We start from the raw sequence: 18418 nt of genomic DNA on the forward strand, positions 1-18418 counted from the left end.
GCAGATCACCCGTGATACAAGTCAGTATTCGACATCCATCCATGGCTGAGGATGTCAGGATATGACGTGGAAACCGGCCACCAGGGGCAACAGTGAGCGCTGTTACCTTTAAGTAAGTTTTGGTTTTTCTAGGACATTGTGGATGTGGATAAGCATCTGCCTCTGACTCCAAAGGTTTCATGGTTGAATCCAGCGATAGAAAGTCAGTTTTGATAGTTTTGTTATAAGCCTATCCCAAACCTTCCCCTTACCTTAACCATTTGGAGTTAATGCCTAAACTTAACCCTAACCTTAAAATCCGGAGTTAATCCCCAAATTTAACCTTAAACACTTTGAGATTTAACGTTTGGAACAACTTTGAAATTTGACGTTTGAGAAACATGGATGAACGTCTAACTCTGATGTGAGACTGAGACCTTGCAGAAATGTTGACACTTGCTGATAGATTTGTGGATCCAGGATCACATGTTGGGATGTGGCTCCCTCTAGTGGTACTTTTCCATATAGACTTACCCACACTCCAGGGTTTTGACCAGGGTTTTATGTTAATGTCAGCTCTAAAGACTTATGGTGACGGCATCAACAATCTCTGCATCATTCAAGTCTGTTGCTTTGTGAGAAGGTTTTAAAGTTCACAGATAGCCATTGTTATGTAAAAAACAGCTGAAAAGAACACAGAGCATTGCCTTGGCCCCAAATGAGAGCAGGTCTACCAGATCCATGGGTAAAATACTGGGGTAAATTCTGTATGTAAATGCACCATTAGAAGCTGGATGTAGAAACAAATGGTATAAACTCTGGGTGGTCGTGAGGCACCATCTTTTACTTGAGCATTATTTAGGTCACTGTAAACAAGGGCAACAAAGCCCAAATCCTGTGATAATCAAACAAAACAGAAAATACAACAACCACTGTTGTAATGTGTGGCGGAAAGAAGCATACATTATTTTTGTCCCCACCAGTGACTACCCTTTTCCACTTGTGCTCTAACTAGCTATCCCCCTTTCCATTTCTTTAAATATTCTCCTGAATGGATTTCACATGAATTCTTGGTTATTCCCATCTATGCAAATGGTATGTCTGGCATCTAGTGGTGTTTTGCAGTATGACATGACTGGAGTCCTGTCTATCTCTAACGTGCTGACCAGACCAGTTGCAAAATAAATGAACACCTACATGTTATTCAATCATCTGCTTAGCCAGGTGCTAAAATAGAACTTGGTTCTGTTTGTGAAACTGGACGCGCTAAAAGTCCTGTATCTTCCATCTCCTCATTGGTTTTAAGGAGCATATATCAAATGAAATTTCAAATCAAATTTATTTAAAAGCCCTTCTTACATCAGCTGATATCTCAAAGTGCTGTACAGAAACCCAGCCTAAAACCCCAAACAGCAAGCAATGCAGGTGCAGAAGCACAGTGGCTAGGAACAACTCCCTAGAAAGGTCAGAACCTAGGAAGAAACCTAGAGAGGAACCAGGCTATGAGGGGTGGCCAGTCCTCTTCTGGCTGTGCCGGGTGGAGATTATAACAGAACATGGCCAAGATGTTCAAATGTTCATAGATGACCAGCAGGGTCAAATAATAATAATCACAGTGGTTGTCGAGGGTGCAACAGGTCAGAACCTCAGGAGTAAATGTCAGTTGGCTTTTCATAGCCGATCATTCAGAGTATCTCTACCGCTCCTGCTGTCTCTGGAGATTTGAAAACAGCAGGTCTGGGACAGGTAGCACGTCCGGTGAACAGATCAGGGTTCCATATAGCCGCAGGCAGAGCAGTTGAAACTGGAGCAGCAGCACAGCCAGGTGGACTGGGGACAGCAAGGAGTCATCAGGCAAGGTAGTCCTGAGGCATGGTCCTAGGGCTCAGGTCCTCCGAGAGAGAGAGCGAGAGAGCGAGAGAGAAAGAAAAAGAGAGAAAAAGAGAGAAAGAAAGAATTAGAGAGAGCATACTTAAATTCACACAGGACACCGGATAAGACAGGAGAAATACTCCAGATATAACAGACTGACCCTAGTTCCCCGACACATAAACTACTGCAGCATAAATACTGGAGGCTGAGACAGGAGACACTGTGGCCCCATCCGACGATACCCCCGGACAGGGCCAAACAGGCAGGATATAACCCTACCCACTTTGCCAAAGCACAGCCCCCACACCACTAGAGGGATATCTTCAACCACCAACTTACCATCCTGAGACAGGGCCGAGTATAGCCCACAAATATCTCCGCCACGGCACAACCCAACGGGGGGGCACCAACCCAGAAGGGAAGATCACGTCAGTGACTCAACCCACTCAAGTGACACACCCCTCCTCGAGACGGCATGGAAGAGAACCAGTAAGCAAATTGATATAAAACATCCCCACTAAATGTTTTTAAATGCTCACGAATTTCTACAAAATGAGCACAAATTTATATTAAACATGGCTACAAATTATGAAACGAGCTCACGAATTGTAAAACGTCCACGTACTGTAATATACATCCACTATACTTTTAGTTTTGGATGTTATGATGATATTCCCTGGAGGTCGGGGCCCACAGGGCAGGTGCCCTGCGTGCCCATTCGGTAATCTGGCCCTGATCATGAAATTAAACTACAGGTATTGTTGTTACACATCCTCACACTGTCTTGGAGGATAAAACTGAGACTGTAGCCAGCTTCCATTTTAACTAATTTTATTGTCCAAAGAATGTTCTCATAGTCCAGAAGCATTGGATGAAAATCCACAATGTTGGTGCCATACAGGAGCACTGACCAATCTGCCTCCAAAAGAGGACTGCTGGTTTTGAGGATGGTGTGGAGGTCAGTGGTTGATGATCTGAGCACCCCCTGAGATGGTGAGTATGGTTTCAGTAGACCACTATTGAGCTGGTAGATCAGATAGGAGCTTCGAGGAAAGGTCATTTAGTGCTTTGAATGTGGTTCATATTGCCTTATAGTGAATTCAGGACTTGGACAAGGAGTCGATGCTGCTTACAGATGCATTTACATGGGGGTTTGGATGATCGTGTCAAATTTCTTAGAATGAGCGAAAATATTGGAGTTTGGGGACTGGAGGGGATAATAGTCAAGTTGGGAAATGTGCAAATATTTAGATACAAACATAAGAGAGAGTTGGGGATTATTCAGATATTCCTGTTGAAAAAGAGAAAAGACAGAAAGATATAATCTTACAGTATATTAAATTCATCCCATTGGGCCAAAACTGGTTGAATAAACGTTGTTTCCACCTCATTTAAACAACAAAAAATCTGTGATGACGGTGAATCAATGTGGAAAACACAATTGGATTTTTTCCACCCAACTTTTAACCAACATTTTTGGTTAATTTCACATTGGTTGATTTCCCAAATTTAAATCAAAACTAGACATTGAAATGATGTCTGTGCCCAGTGGGATTGGAGTTCTGTAATCATATCAGCTCATTTGTCATACTTCTTCTAATCATCCAGAGAGAATGTACCTTTCTTTGAGGTTAACCTTTGAGATGACCTCCCTCAAGGATTCTCGCTCTTTCCTCGGAGCGAATTTGTCCCACATTTTAGCAAAGTCGCCATTGGTGGCCACGTTTCTCAAGATATTGCGACCATGATGCCTGTGGACAAAGATATTAATATCATCTTAAACGTGCAACATATCAAATAATTTCTCCTGTCTGTGATTAAAAACAGTACTCAAACGATGGCAACCTGAGAAAAAAATATCCCATCAAAATAAGACATACATTAGGTCGAATTTGCAAGAGGGTCGAGAGCCGTGCGTCCTGCAAAACACAACCCAGCCAAGCCGTACTACTTCTTGACACAAAGCCCGCTTAACCTGGAAGCCAGCTGCACCAATGTGTCGGAGAAAACACCATACACCTGGCGACCGTGTCAGCGTGCATTGGTCACCACAGGAGGTCGCTAGTTGGCGATGGGAGAAGAACATCCTTTGGCTTCGGCTAAGCTTTTGGCTTTTTAACTTTCAAACCCACATGAGTGCCTGGACTTGGATTTTCCTATGCCACGTAGCACTTAGTTGTGTTTATAATTTTTCCTATTTGTTTTCAATTACTATTCCCCTCCAAGAGAACCTGTGGTTGTTTTGGAATACCTAAAATCCGCAATTCAATCCATGACACCCTTTAGCATAGATGCTGTAGACAGCCGACAATGTGGCTTTTAAAGGCAATTTCAATTTGTATTCGTGGTAAACGCTGCAGATGTCGACTCAAGAGTAAATTACCTTTACAAGCTGCATTGTCGGCGATCTAGTGCTATAGCGAGCCATGGATTGAATCACGGCCTAAATTAAGGCCGGCCATTATGTTTAAGCAAGCTACTTTACAGGAGGAACATCCCACCTGACTTCCTGTGCAGGGTCCACAGCCAGTTTACTGACGGCAATCAAGAAACGGTCAGTGAGGTCTTTCTTCCCCGACAGGAGACGAGCCATCCCCATGACCTCAGCCAGTCTCTCCAGGTGCTGAGCAGTGCAGCTCCTCACCGCAGCGTTACGGTGGCTGAGGAAGGAAAAACAGAGCACATCAGTTACATGTCATAGAGATACATGAGTTAGGAGACGAATGATAATGGATTGTATTGATGAAGTCTCATCGATGGATCAAAATGTTCACTAAGACTTTATATTAAAGTCCCTTAATATACCATTTATAAACTGTTTGTGAAGAGTTCAATTACCATTTATTAATCATTATTCCTACATTTGTAAATGTCAATGAGAAATTTATAAATAGTTGTTTACACATTTATAAACGCTATTTTAAATGATTTGTTCATGATTTATCAGATAATTAATAAGGTATTTGATCATAGTGCCTTGTATATGATTTCATAATGTTAAATACCTTCTTGCTAGTCAATGTCAACTCATTGTCTATAAATAAATATACATATTTATAAATGTATTTATATTCCAGCCTAGGCGCAATTTCAATTTTGGTCACTAGATGGCAGCAGTGTCAGTGCAAAGTCTTAGACTGATCCAATGAACCATTGTATATCTGTTCAAAATGTTGTATCAAGACTGCCCAAATGTGCCTAATTGGTTTATCAATACATTGTGCACTCTTCTCAAACAAATAGATTGATATTCTTTCACTGTAATACCTACTGTAAATTGGACAGTGCAGTTAAATGAACAAGAATTTAAGCTATCTGTCCTGGGAAATGTTTTTGTTACTTACAACCTCATGCTAATCACATTTGCCTACATTAGCTCAACCGTCCCGCGGGGGGGACACTGATCCCGTAGAGGTTTAATATCATAATGTTTCTTAAGACCGGCCTAAATGAAAACATGTGAATATTTGTGATGGTGTATATTAAATTGATTGACTTTGTAGTGTGGTAGTATTTGATATATAACTATTTATACATTAAAATGTTTATCTTTTACGCTATAAAGATACTTAAAATATGCAAGCAAGCATTAGGCAATGAGTTGACATTGACTCGCAAGAATTGGACTGAGAGTGGAAAGGTATTTAACATTATGAAATCATATACAAGGCATTAACAAACATTACAATGCAATACCTTATGCATGATCAGAGAGGGAGAGAAGTCATAGCCTGAAAGGCCATGCCCCAAGAGTCGCTGGGGTGGAGAGAGAGAGAGCGTATCTCACTAGCGCAGGTCAGGAACAAAGAAAGAGAGAGACAATGAATCTAAGACTCTTAAAAGCCTCTGAGTTGTTAAAATAAAACAATGTGAGTTGTTAACCAATATGCTACTATAAAAGTGAACTTCCAATCAGATATCAGACCTACAGATGTAAACACAACTGAAACTCTGCTACCCAGAGTGGTAACGAGGGGGTTGGCGAGATAATTGAAATTATAAACCGGGTGGTTCGAGCCCTGAATGCTGATTGGATGAAAGCTGTGGCGTATAACCTACCATTTGGTTTTGAAATATTGAAACCAAACCATATGTTTTGAATGAAGTATTTAAGTAAACAACAGGAAAAGGTGACTGTAAGAAGCACTCATAATTTCAAATAGGCTACATGTCGTATTAAACAGCATATAAACACTCTAAATAGGTCAGGAGTCAGACATGTAGCCTAATATGAAATGTATTTGTAGTAGAATTAAAATGGTTATTCCATCAAACTTCAAATTATTAGAATAGTACACAACGCAGAACAGAACAACCAGGTTCAGGGCCAAAGCCCGCGAACAGGAATATTCCAAGTTCAGACAGAAGGGGGAGTCAGATCACTTTGATCGCCAGGAACTTTACTTTTGGTGTCCATTTTTAATTGTTGCGCTACTGGTGCTGCCTGTTGATGTTAGGTGGGCAGTTACAGTAGCTGAATGATGTTAACATCTTCGGGTTTTGTTTCATTAAATATATTTTATTTCATCTGGGTGCTTGCTTCACCTACTAACACCCTGGTACTATCCGTAGCTGCCGTTCTCCTCAGACCGAGAAAACACTGAGAAAGGTGTGTCTTGCTGTAGATATTGTTATAAGGGAATGTGAGACTTTAGAAACATGTAACTTTCAGAGTTTTATTGTTGTTATTAATATAGTTTACAGAGTGCTAAAAGTGCTGCTGTTGCTAGCTAGCATGCCTTTCTGTGATGCAGACGGTTAGCTGAGCTGGTGCGGGCGTTGCATTATGGGAGCTGTAGTTTGGTCCTCTAAGGTCTGAATGGGATAGAGGCGAATTCACGTTGTAACTTGTTTGTGCTGCAGTGTTTTTTGTAAATTAGTTGTTTTATTTTGGTACTGTCAACACTATGGCGCACACGCGCAGCCAGTTTGGGTTCCGTGTAAGCTCAGCATTTACACAACATTTTGTTGTATTAAATCGTTATAGTCTATAAATTGCACATACATGCTGATTGACTTACTTAGAATTAAATACAAATTAAATTAAAAAAATGCCTCATTAGGCTCAGTCTGCAGTGCCTTTGAATTTATTTTTTAGAAACATGAGTTTGGCCAGAGTCTGTAGCTTCAGGCTCATGTGATTGTGCCTGGAGAGCAGGCCAGCCGCAGAGAATACGCTCTCAGCTCTTGCAGAGCCACTTGGGATGCTAAACACCGTTTGAGCCACTAATGCCAGGCTGGGCAGGGATGCATAGTTATTTTTATTTTGTTCTGTAGGTAGGCCTAAAGGATTTTAGTTGAAATATCTCTATGAAAACAGAACGCTCCTTGAAAGACGTAATAGAGTTAACATGCCCTCAATGATGGCCTAATGTATAGATAATAGAAGGAAAATTAACTGAACTTTTTAGAGATCATTTTTTGTTCATAAATAATGTGCTAAAATGACACACTTAGCTAGCTACCCACCTCGTTCCTTTCTGTTAGCATGTACACGTAGTAAGTACATGCTTTCGGGATACCTGTCTTTTCATTCTTTAGTTGTGGACACTACATAACCACACTCCCTCTCTTGCTCTTGGTCCTCATCTTTGTAAGTCACCTTGATTTTTCACCTGTGTGTTTTATCAGCTTCTTTATGAAGATATTTAGAATATTAGATGACAGTAGCTAAAGCAAGGTGCTATAGCAGCACACAAGTAGACTACAAATGCATACTGGGCCGGGCATGCCTTGAGCTTGTAAAATGAGTGCTACTGGAGCACTACTGGAGCGAAATTGAAGGGGGCGAGAAAGCCGAAGCCCCAGCCTCTGGGAAACTTGCTCCACGATCCAGTCAAATAGGGCAAGCTCCACTCCTCACTCTGCTCACATACTCTGGCATGGCCACACCCTAAGTGGGACTGACTGTGCAGCTATCTGTATCTCAGTCAGACTTATCGCTTTGGAGCCTATTTGTGCTCTGTTCTAACAAATCTCGCTGCGCATCATGTAGAAATGACCTAGTCTGATCATGCTCTTTTTCAAATGCTTGAAGTTCTGCTTCCAATTGCTCTATGTTGCACTCTGATTTCCTCTGGGAAGTTCATCAGTAGTTTGCTGTGTTGCTATTCGTTTTTCCCCGAGTAAAAGCGCAGCAAGCTTTAGAATGAACATTCTCTTGTATTTTTTCTTATGCTTGTCAATAGACTGAGTATACAAAACATTAAGAACACCTTCTCTTTCCATGACAGACTGACCAGGTGAACCCAATTATTGATGTCACTTGTTAAATCCAATCAAATGTATTTGTATAGCCCTTCTTACATCAGCTGATATCTCAAAGTGCTGTACAGAAACCCAGCCTAAAACCCCAAACAGCAAGCAATGCAGGTGTAGAAGCATGGTGGCTAGGAAAAACTCCCTAGAAAGGCCAAAACCTAGGAAGAAACCTAGAGAGGAACCAGGCTATGAGGGGTGGCCAGTCCTCTTCTGGCTGTGCCGGGTGGAGATTATAACAGCACATGGCCTAGATGTTCAAATGTTCATAAATCCACTTCAATCAGTATAAATGAAGGGGAGGTGACAGGTTTAATAAGGATTTTTAAGTTTTGAGACAATATGGACATGGATTGTGTATGTGTGCCATTCAGAGGGTGAATGGGCAAGACAATATTTAAGTGCCTTTGAACGGGGGGCTAGGGTCATTCTGTTATATCCGGTGTAATTCTCCTGTCTTTTCTGGTGTCCTGTGTGATGTTATATATGCTCCCTCTAATTCTCTCATCTTTCTCTCTCTCTCTCCCCTCTCGGAGGACCTGAGCCCTAGGACCATGCCTCAGGACCATCTGGCCTGACGACTCCTGAATGTCCCCGTCCCTAGTCCATCTGGTCGTGCTGCTGACCCCGTTTCTGCTGTTCTGTCTGCGGCCATAGAACCCTGACATGTTCACCAGACCCCCCGCACCCCCTATGTTTGGTATACTCAGTGTATATTGCCAGTACTAAAGAATTTCATCCCTATTCGAATCAAATGTGAGAACATTCTTGCCTTTTTTGATCAAATCATTAATACGAGTCGATTACCATAATTCAAAAATGTAGATTGCTTGCATATTCGCCATCACATAGGCCACATGTTCGTTATATATGTTAATTTGACCTTTTTTTTAACTAGTCAGTTAAGTCAGTTAAGAACAAATTCTTATTTTAAATGATGGCCTAGGAACAGTGGGTTAACTACCTTGTTCAGGGGCAGAACAACAGATTTTTACCTTGTCAGCTCGGGGATTCGATCTTGCAATCTTTCAGTTACAAGTCCAAACCGCTAACCACTAGGCTACCTGCTGCCCCAATAGAATAATAGAATAGAATAAACTCAAATTTAGTCCAAAGTATCTGTAAGATATATCACATCGGGGTCACCATTTACTGTAGTGTCGAATTACAGGAAATTAACTTTAATATGCACATGTTTCTCTCCGCAGTCAAGCCATAATTGTTGGGAACCCGCTTGGTGGGGGGGCCTCCCAACCAAATCTCCCCAAAAGGCTAAAGAGGCTCTGGAGCATCACTTTCATATAAAGTGTTAACAAATGTTCTCGTGTAGAGATGATACACATCCACTGCAAATTAGGTCCGGGACGATACCAGTATCCAAAACACGAAGTGGATAAAAGTTCTTTAGGAAAACAGACGTAATGTTGGAAACAAATATCATTATGTTGTCATCCTGAGTAATATTTATTTATTTTCCAAGCTGTATCAGACAATATTTTACATACAGCAGGTTTTTAAAGGACCAAAGAGTGAGATCTGCTATGCGTTTTCATTTTTGCCATTGAAAATATATTGCAATACTGGTACTGTCCTGGCCCTAATACAAATTTTCAATCTGTCACTGGCCCAGGCGGTTGTTCCTACGTGCTTCAAGACCGCAACCATTGTGCCAGTGCCGCAGCAGTCGACCGCATCAAGCCCGAATGACCTGTTGCACTCACCCCCACGATCATGAAGTGCTTCGAAAGACTGGTTTTGGCCTACCTTCAGTCCTGCCTCCCTCCAACACTGGATCCCCACCAGTTTGCCTACCGACCGAACAGGTCTGCAGAGGACGCCATCTTCACAGCTTTACACTCTTCCATGACAAAACCAACACCTATGTGAGAATGCTGTTCATAGACTTTAGCTCAGCATTCAATACGGTCATTCCCTCTAGGCTGGTCACCAAACTCCATGACCTAGGGATCAGCCCCTCTCTCTGTAACTGGACTTTGGACTTCCTGACCAACAGACCCCAGTCTGTCAGGTTAGACGACTTCACCACCTCAACCCTGAACCTGAACACTGGTGTGCCGAGCCTCTTCCTGTACTCCCTCTTCACCTACGACTGAGTTTCTGTACACGGTATCAACACCATCGTCAAGTTCGCAGACGAAACCACGGTGGTAGGTCTGATCAGTGACAATGACGAGTCAGCCTACAGGGAGGAGGTCAAGCACCTGGCTGCATGGTGCGCTGACAACAACCTGGCCCTCAATGCAAAGAAAACCAAGGAGCTCATAGTGGATTAACAGGAAGTCTAAAAGCCGCAGCCACGCCCCAGTTCTCATTGATGGCACTGAAGTGGAGCGTGTGCCCAGCTTCAAATTCCTGGGTGTCTACATCTCCGATGACCTCTCCTGGACCCGCAACACCTCAACCCTAGTCAAGAAGGCGCAGCAGCGCCTGTACTTTTTGAGGAGGCTGAAGAAGGCCTGCCTGTCTCCCAAGATCCTGGTGAACTTTTACCACTGCACGGGTGGTGAAAACCACCCACCACATCACTGGTGCCCAGCTCTCTGCCATCGGAGTCCTCCAGCGCATCAGGGACCCTTCACATCCATGCCACAAACAAAAGGTACTGCCTCTCAGGGACCTTGTTGCACTACTCTCTTTGTCCATTTCACAGTACTACTGGACTCTGACATTGCTTTGCAAAATCTGATTAAGGACATAATTCAGTTGTACATGTACATGTCTACCTCGGTAACCTCATTGCTGCTCTCCCTGCATTTCAGTTGCATGCCTCCTTGCACTTTCAATTTGCCTTCATTGCACATTTAGACTTGCCATTTGCCTTCATTGCACATTTATACATCCCACTTAATAACGTACTTAGTTATTTTACTTTTTACTACATTTTCTGCACTCTTTTATTTGCACTTCTGGTCAGATACTAACTGCATTTCGTTGTACTTGTACTTGTTCAATGACAATAAAGTTGAATCTAATCTAATGTGTGGTATACTTAAGCGAGCAGTGACCATTTTGCACCAGAAAGTTCACTACATATCAATTATCTATTGCATTGTCACATCAGGTCCGTTTGGAGTGAATCCTAACTTCCATTCGAGTCAACCTTTCAATGTGAGACAAAGTGAACATTTGTGGAAGTCCGGATCTACCCCTTAGTGAGTGTTAATTGACCCCTCTCCCTCTTTACCTCAGCCCACCGACCAGCAGGGCATTCATGACACGGGTAGGGGTGCAGCTCTGCACCATGTGACCCAGGGCAAAGTTGGCGGCCTGCCGGATGAAGTTGTTGGCCTCGCTGGCTTTGTGCAGCAGCACGCGTGCCGTCCCCTCCACCTCACTGTCCATGGCCCTCTGGAGGTGAACGTACATGTCACCCAGTGTGGCCATGGCAGCACAGGACACTGCAGAGCGCAGGTTCTTCACCTGAATCATAATAACACGCACAGGACCAGCTATTAATGTTGAGCAGTACAACCCACGAACATCAGAAACATGACACAATCATTTGGCTTGTTCTCCAAATGTAGCAGATTTGTGCAGATGAATGAATAGGGCAGTGAATGAATAGAGCTACCTCATTTATAATGGCAAGGCAGATATCATGGAGTTTAGGCATCAGTATGTCCATGTGGTTCTGAGCCATCACACGGAGAGAGGTCAAGCCCTCGATCTTCTTCTCCCTGCAAGTCAGTGAAAGAAACGTAAGCAATTTCCACAACATTTTCCAAAAACATTATAAAGATGTTCATCAATTAGGACTCTGGTCTCTTAATTTCAGAAGTTTCTACGCTCTGTAGCTCAAATCTACATTTCCAAGGACACTACACTGTGCTTCCTTAAACCTAGCTCCATTGGTCTTGTGTACAGTGAATGCTCACCAGTCATCAGAGGCAGAGTGGAGCAGCTTGAAGGTCTTAGTCAGGGCCTGCTCTGGGTTGGACAGGGGCTGCAATCTGGCCTGGTCCTGACTTTTCTTTATTTGGCCCTTTGGCTCACTGGCTGCCTTCTTGTCTATGGGTTGACAGCAGACATCTATCTCTCTGTGAACTGTATGTATGTATTTATGCATTTACTCATTTCCATATCTGTTTGTAGCTTTTAACACTAGAACATCTTAGTTCATTATGATATCATTTTAAATTTAGCACACATTTTTTGGTGCTCACCCTGCTCAGAAGCAGGGTCTAATTCGCCTTGAGCAAAGGTTATCTCACTGTGCAACAGGCAAAGCAAGTGTGGAAAAATGTCTTAGCCCTGGGCTAAAGCCATTTGTGTCCCTTCCCTTCCTACTATCAGTCTACCTAGCTTCATCTCCCTGTCTAATTTAAATTAGTGTGAGTACATGAGAGGGACTGACCTGAGCCGGTGTCAGCCTTTTGCAGGCTAAGGAACCTTGTAGGCCGAGGCAGTTTGCTCCTGGGCTTGGTAGGGGGGGGAGCAGGCCTGGGTGGGCTGTCACGCGACTTTACCGGGGTCCCAACATCCAAGTAGTCACGGAGCTCCGCAGGGGTGTTCATATCCACTGAGCTCAGGCTTCCCAGAGAGCTGGTGGCTATTTCCCCCATGGACATGGCCGAGCCAAAACTTCTCCTGCCCATGGCCTTCACCTCATGTACCACCTTTGGCGTAGACCAGAAAAGAATGCTCCCATCATAGAAATGCATATAGAACTAGTATATACATAAACTAATACACAGAGATCCTGTATTCTAGGATCTATTCTATCATGCCGTCAAAGAGAGTATCCTTTCTAACCTGTACCCCCGCACACTGTACCCCCTCAACTAACCTGTACCCCCGCACACTGACTCGGTACCGATACCCCCTGTATATAGCCTCGTTATTGTTGTCATTGTGTTACTTTTATTATTATTATTATTTTTATTGTTTACATTAGTTTATTTGTTAAATATTTTCCTAACTCTTCTTGAACTGCACTGTTGGTTTCACAGTATGGTCTACACTTGTGTTTTCACAAATTTTCACATTTACAATAAATTGAAAGTCCATCCTACCTTCCAGGCCTCCTCCTTCAGGTGAGCCTCGATGTCCCTCACCTCCTCCATCAGGTCAATGGGTCCATTGTTGTCAGCACAGCCCTGGTCCAACTGGACTTTCTGGGCTTTGACTCCCCGCCTGCCCTTCTTCTTCTTGCCCCTCTTGGAGGGAGCTCCAGTGGGAGGGACGGGAACAGGCCGCACGCTACTGCTGCTGAATGACTTATTTACCTGGATGGACTCCAGAGAGTGAGATCCGGGTCGAACTTGGGCTCCGTCCACCCCCACCACGTTCTTCAGTGGGGCCAGAGCTATGTGTTCAAGCCTTTGTGGCAAAGGCCTCGGTGGAGCTTTCGGCCGCGGAATGCACTGAATAGAGGGGACGAAGTGGTGCGCGAAGGTGCTGCCAACCCTGTTGAGAGCAGTCCGGACATAATTCTCATGGATAGCACTTATCTTTCTTTGCTTTCCTTCCATGGCCTCTCTCTCAGCTCTCTGCAGAAGTCTGGCATCACTGATGAAGCCCCGATGGCCCTCTGGGATTGGGTAGCTCTCCTGATAGCCCTGGATCACAATGGTATAGTATGAAATGAATAGCAGAAGTGAAGTAGTCAAAATAGTTTCTACAGTGTGTCATATAAAGCTTTTAAGGTAAAGATGTTATGGATGTAGGCCTACTGTATGTCTATGAAACCACAAAATAAACAGTGATATTTTTGAAAAACGTTTGAAATACTGATGAGCCTTACAAAACTTGAAAACCTGTCCTGGTCATCCTGTTGGTTTAAAGCCATGTTTTGCTTCCTCAAGTTTTCAATGACGCTCCTCATCTGAGAGTTCTCCTTCTGGAGTTTGTCAAACTCACTTGATTTTCTTCCTCGATAAGCCATTGATAATAAATGTTAACACTCTCAAAATAAGAACTTAACCCATCTCTGTGAGAGAACTATCATGAAATGTTGCTTGTCAGATGGAACCAGCAATGATATCATGGCAAGGATTCCGTTACATTGTGATGTCATAATGGGGTCTGTTGACAGCACTGAGCACATCAGCACATGGTGAACATTCATGAAAGCTTTTTGATTCCCATATAAAATCATAAATGTGTGATGAATTTGTAAATACTATATATATTATATATACACATATAAACTCAGCAAAAAAGAAACGTCCCTTTTTTTAGGACACTGTCTTCCACAGATAATTCGTAAAAATCCATGTAACTTCACAGATCTTCATTGTAAAGGGTTTAAACACTGTTTCCCATGCTTGTTCAATGAACCATAAACAATTATTGAACATGCACCTGTGGAACAGTCATTAAGACACTAACAGCTTACAGACGGTAGGCAATTAAGGTCACAGTTATGAAAACTTAGGACACCAAACAGGCCTTTCTACTGACTCTGAAAAACACCAAAAGAAAGATGCCCAGGGTCCCTGCTCATCTGCGTGAACGTGCCTTAGGCATGCTGCAAGGAGGCATGAGGACTGCAGATGTGGCCAGGGCAATAAATTGCAATGTCCGTACTGTGAGACGCCTAAGACAGCGCAACAGGGAGACAGGACGGACAGCTGATCATACTCGCAGTGGCAGACCACGTGTAACAACACCTGCACAGGATCGGTACATGCAAACATCACACCTGCGGGACAGGTACAGGATGGCAACAACAACTGCCCGAGTTACACCAGGAACGCAAAATCCCTCTATCAGTGCTCAGACTGTCCGCAATAGGCTGTGAGAGGCTGGACTGAGGGCTTGAAGGCCTGTTGTAAGGCAGGTCCTCACCAGACATCACCGGCAACAGCGTCGCCTATGGGCACAAACCCACCGTCGCTGGACCAGACAAGACTGCCAAAAAGTGCTCTTCATTGACGAGTCGTGATTTTCTCTCACCAGGGGTGATGGTCAGATTCACGTTTATCGTCGAAGGAATGAGCGTTACACCGAGGCCTGTACTCTGGAGCGGGATCAATTTGGAGGTGGACGGTCCGTCGTGGTCTGGGGCGGTGTGTCACAGCATCATATGACTGAGCTTGTTGTCATTGCAGGCAGTCTCAACGCTGTGTATTACAGGGAAGACATCCTCCTCCCTCATGTGGTACACTTCCTGCAGGCTCATCCTGACATGACCCTCCAGCGTGACAATGCCACCAGCCATACTGCTCGTTCTGTGCATTATTTCCTACAAGACAGGAATATCAGTGTTCTGCCATGCTTAGCAAAGAGCCCGGATCTCAATCCCATTGAGCACGTCTGGGACCTGTTGGATCGGAGGGTGAGAGCTAGGGCCATTCCCCCCAGAAATGTCCGGGAACTTGCAGGTGCCTTGGTGGAAGAGTGGGGTAACATCTCACAGCAAGAACTGGCAAATCTGGTGCAGTCCATGACGAGGAGATGCACTGCAGTACTTAATGCAGTTGGTGGCCACACCAGATACTGACTGTTACTTTTGATCTTGACCCCCCCTTTGTTCAGGGACACATTATTCCATTTCCATTATTCCATTTCTGTTAGTCACATTTCTGTGGAACTGGTTCAGTTTATGTCTCAGTTGTTGAATCTTATGTTCATACAAATATTTACACATGTTAAGTTTGCTGAAAATAAACGCAGTTGACAATAAGAGGATGTTTCTTTTTTTGCTGAGTATATATATATATATACCGTATACAGTTGAAGTCGGAAGTTTACATACACCTTAGCCAAATACATTTAAACTCAGTTTCACAATTCCTGAAATTTAATCCTAGTAAAAATCCCATTTTAGGTTAGTTAGGATCACCACTTTATGTTAACCTCTATGGGCTAGGTGGGCCGCTTGCGTCCCACCTTCTCAACAGCCAGTGTAATCCCGTGGCGCGTTATTCAAAAACCTCAAAAATGCAAAAACTTTAATTTTTCAAACATATGACTATTTTACACCATTTTAAAGACAAGACTCTCGTTAATCTAACCACACTGTCTGATTTCAAAAAGGCTTTACAACGAAAGCAAAACATTAGATTATGTCAGCAGAGTACCCAGCCAGAAATAATCAGACACCCATTTTTCAAGCTAGCATATAATGTCACAAAAACCCAGAAGACAGCTAAATGCAGCACTAACCTTTGATGATCTTCATCAGATGACACACCTAGGACATTATGTTATACAATACATGCATGTTTTGTTCAATCAAGTTCATATTTGTATCAAAAACCAGCTTTTTACATTAGCATGTGACGTTCAGAAATAGCATACTTCCGGTGAATTTCCAAAAAATTTTTACTAAATTACTCACGATAAACGTTCAAAAAAAGTATAACAATTATTTTAAGAATTATAGATACAGAACTCCTCTATGCACTCGATATGTCCGATTTTAAAATAGCTTTTCGGTGAAAGCACATTTTGCAATATTCTCAGTAGATAGCCCGGCATCACAGGGCTAGCTATTTAGACACCCAGCAAGTTTAGCACTCACCAAAGTCAGATTTACTATAAGAAAAATGTTATTACCTTTGGTGTTCTTCGTCAGAATGCACTCCCAGGACTTCTACTTCAATAACAAATGTTGGTTTGGTCCCAAATAATCCATAGTTATATCCAAACAGCGGCGTTTTGTTCGTGCGTTCAAGACACTATCCGGAAGGGTAAAGAAGGGTGACGAGCACGACGCATTTCGTGACAAAACATTTCTAAATATTCCATTACCGTACTTCGAAGCATGTCAACCGCTGTTTAAAATCAATTTTTATGCAATTTTTCTCGTAAAAAAAGCGATAATATTCCGACCGGGAATCTGCGTTTAGGTAAAAAGATGAAAGAAAATAAAGCATGGGGTCGACTCGTGCACGCGCCTAAGCCCATTGTCCTCTGATCGGCCACTTGCCGAACACGCAAATGTGTTTCAGCCTGGGGCTGAAACACATGTTAGGGCTAGGGGGCAGTATTTACACGTTAGGGCTAGGGGGCAGTATTTACACGGCCGGATAAAAAAACGTACCCGATTTAATCTGGTTATTACTACTGCCCAGAAACTAGAATGCGCCTATAATTATTGGCTTTGGATAGAAAACACCCTAAAGTTTCTAAAACTGTTTGAATGGTGTCTGTGAGTATAACAGAACTCATATGGCAGGCAAAAACCTGAGAAGATTCTGTACAGGAAGTGCCCTCTCTGACCATTCCTTGAGCTTCTTGACTCTTTTTATTGAAAACTTAGGATCTTTGCTGTAACGTGACACTTCCTACGGCTCTCATAGGCTCTCAGAACCCAGGAAAAAGCTGAATGATGTCGACGCAGCCCCTGGCTGAAAAACATTAGCGCGTTTGGATAGTGGTCGGTCAGAGTACTATGAGACTGAGGCGCGTGCACGAGGCGACCCCATGTTTTTATTTTCTCTCTCTCTCTGGGTTTATGTGACATTATATGCTAGCTTGAAAAATGGGTGTCTGATTATTTCTGGCTGGGTACTCTGCTGACATAATCTAATGTTTTGTTTTCGTTGTAAAGCCTTTTTGAAATCGGACAGTGTGGTTTGATTAACGAGAGTCTTGTCTTTAAAATGGTGTAAAATAGTCATATCTAAGGTATTTGAATAACGCGCCACGGGATTCCACTGGCTGTTACGTAGGTGGGACGAAATCGTCCCACTGGCCCTAGAGAAGTTAACAGCTTCTACCCCTAAGCCATAGCACTGCTGAACAGTTAATCAAATGGTTACCCGGACTATTTGCATTGACCCCCTTATTTTATTCATATTTGTTCTTATTTTCTGCACTGACTCTCTTCCATAGGCTCGATATACACTCACTGGACTCTAACCATACACTTACACATACTACACTGACACTCAAACACACACACAAAATGGTTTAAGGGCAACAAAGTCAAGGTGTTGGAATGGCCATCACAAAGCCCTGACCTCAATCCTATAGGGCAGAACTGAAAAAGCGTGAGCGAGCAACGAGGCCTACAAACCTGACTCAGTTACACCAGCTCTGTCAGGAGGAATGGGCCAAAATTCACCAAACTAACTGTGGGAAACTTGTGGAAGGCTACCCGAAACGTTTGACCCAAATTAAACAATTTAAAGGCAATGCTACCAAATACTAATTGAATGCATGTACACTTCTGACCCACTGGGAATGTGATGAAAGAAATACAAACTGAAATAAATCAATCTCTCTACTATTATTCTGACATTTCACATTCTTAAATGAATTGTATTTACACATTGAATCCGACTGCAGATAACTCTAGCATAGTGGTAGATACAGTATCTCAGGAGGACTGTTCCGA

The 18418-nt window shown here is 43.0% G+C and overlaps 1 protein-coding gene across 7 annotated transcripts; it reads right to left on the reverse strand.

Moving 5' to 3' along the window:
* Window positions 1-1830: 1830 nt before the first annotated feature.
* Window positions 1831-14284, reverse strand: LOC106585188 (TOG array regulator of axonemal microtubules protein 2). Of its 7 annotated transcripts, none has more exons than XM_045705514.1 (9): window positions 13874-14274; window positions 13143-13688; window positions 12485-12746; window positions 12006-12174; window positions 11702-11807; window positions 11315-11550; window positions 4353-4511; window positions 3471-3602; window positions 1831-1871 (listed from the first exon to the last, which is right to left on the reverse strand). In XM_045705514.1, exons 1-9 carry the CDS (start codon window positions 14012-14014, stop codon window positions 1865-1867), a joined length of 1758 nt encoding a protein of 585 aa, XP_045561470.1. In that variant the 5' UTR covers window positions 14015-14274; the 3' UTR covers window positions 1831-1864. The 7 variants fall into 7 exon arrangements, 5 of the variants coding, with proteins under 5 accessions (XP_045561470.1, XP_045561466.1, XP_045561492.1 ...); XR_006761365.1 differs by having other exon boundaries at window positions 1855-1871; window positions 4496-4511; window positions 13874-14284; XR_006761364.1 differs by lacking the exon at window positions 1831-1871 and adding an exon at window positions 2254-3142 and having other exon boundaries at window positions 4496-4511; window positions 13874-14284.
* Between the last annotated feature and the right edge of the window lie 4134 nt (window positions 14285-18418).

This window comes from Salmo salar, chromosome ssa02 (assembly GCF_905237065.1).
Source record: "Salmo salar chromosome ssa02, Ssal_v3.1, whole genome shotgun sequence".
Lineage (NCBI taxonomy): Eukaryota > Metazoa > Chordata > Actinopteri > Salmoniformes > Salmonidae > Salmo > Salmo salar.

Excerpts from the sequence above, each read along its gene's own strand:
- LOC106585188 (XM_045705506.1), bottom strand. The coding sequence starts at position 14,014 with ATGGCTTATCGAGGAAGAAAATCAAGTGAGTTTGACAAACTCCAGAAG. Across the intron at positions 11,808-12,005 it reads CACTCTGCCTCTGATGACTG|GGAGAAGAAGATCGAGGGCT; the intron begins GTGAGCATTCAC and ends ACTGACTTGCAG. Across the intron at positions 3,603-4,352 it reads GACCCTGCACAGGAAGTCAG|GCATCATGGTCGCAATATCT; the intron begins GTGGGATGTTCC and ends CTTTGTCCACAG.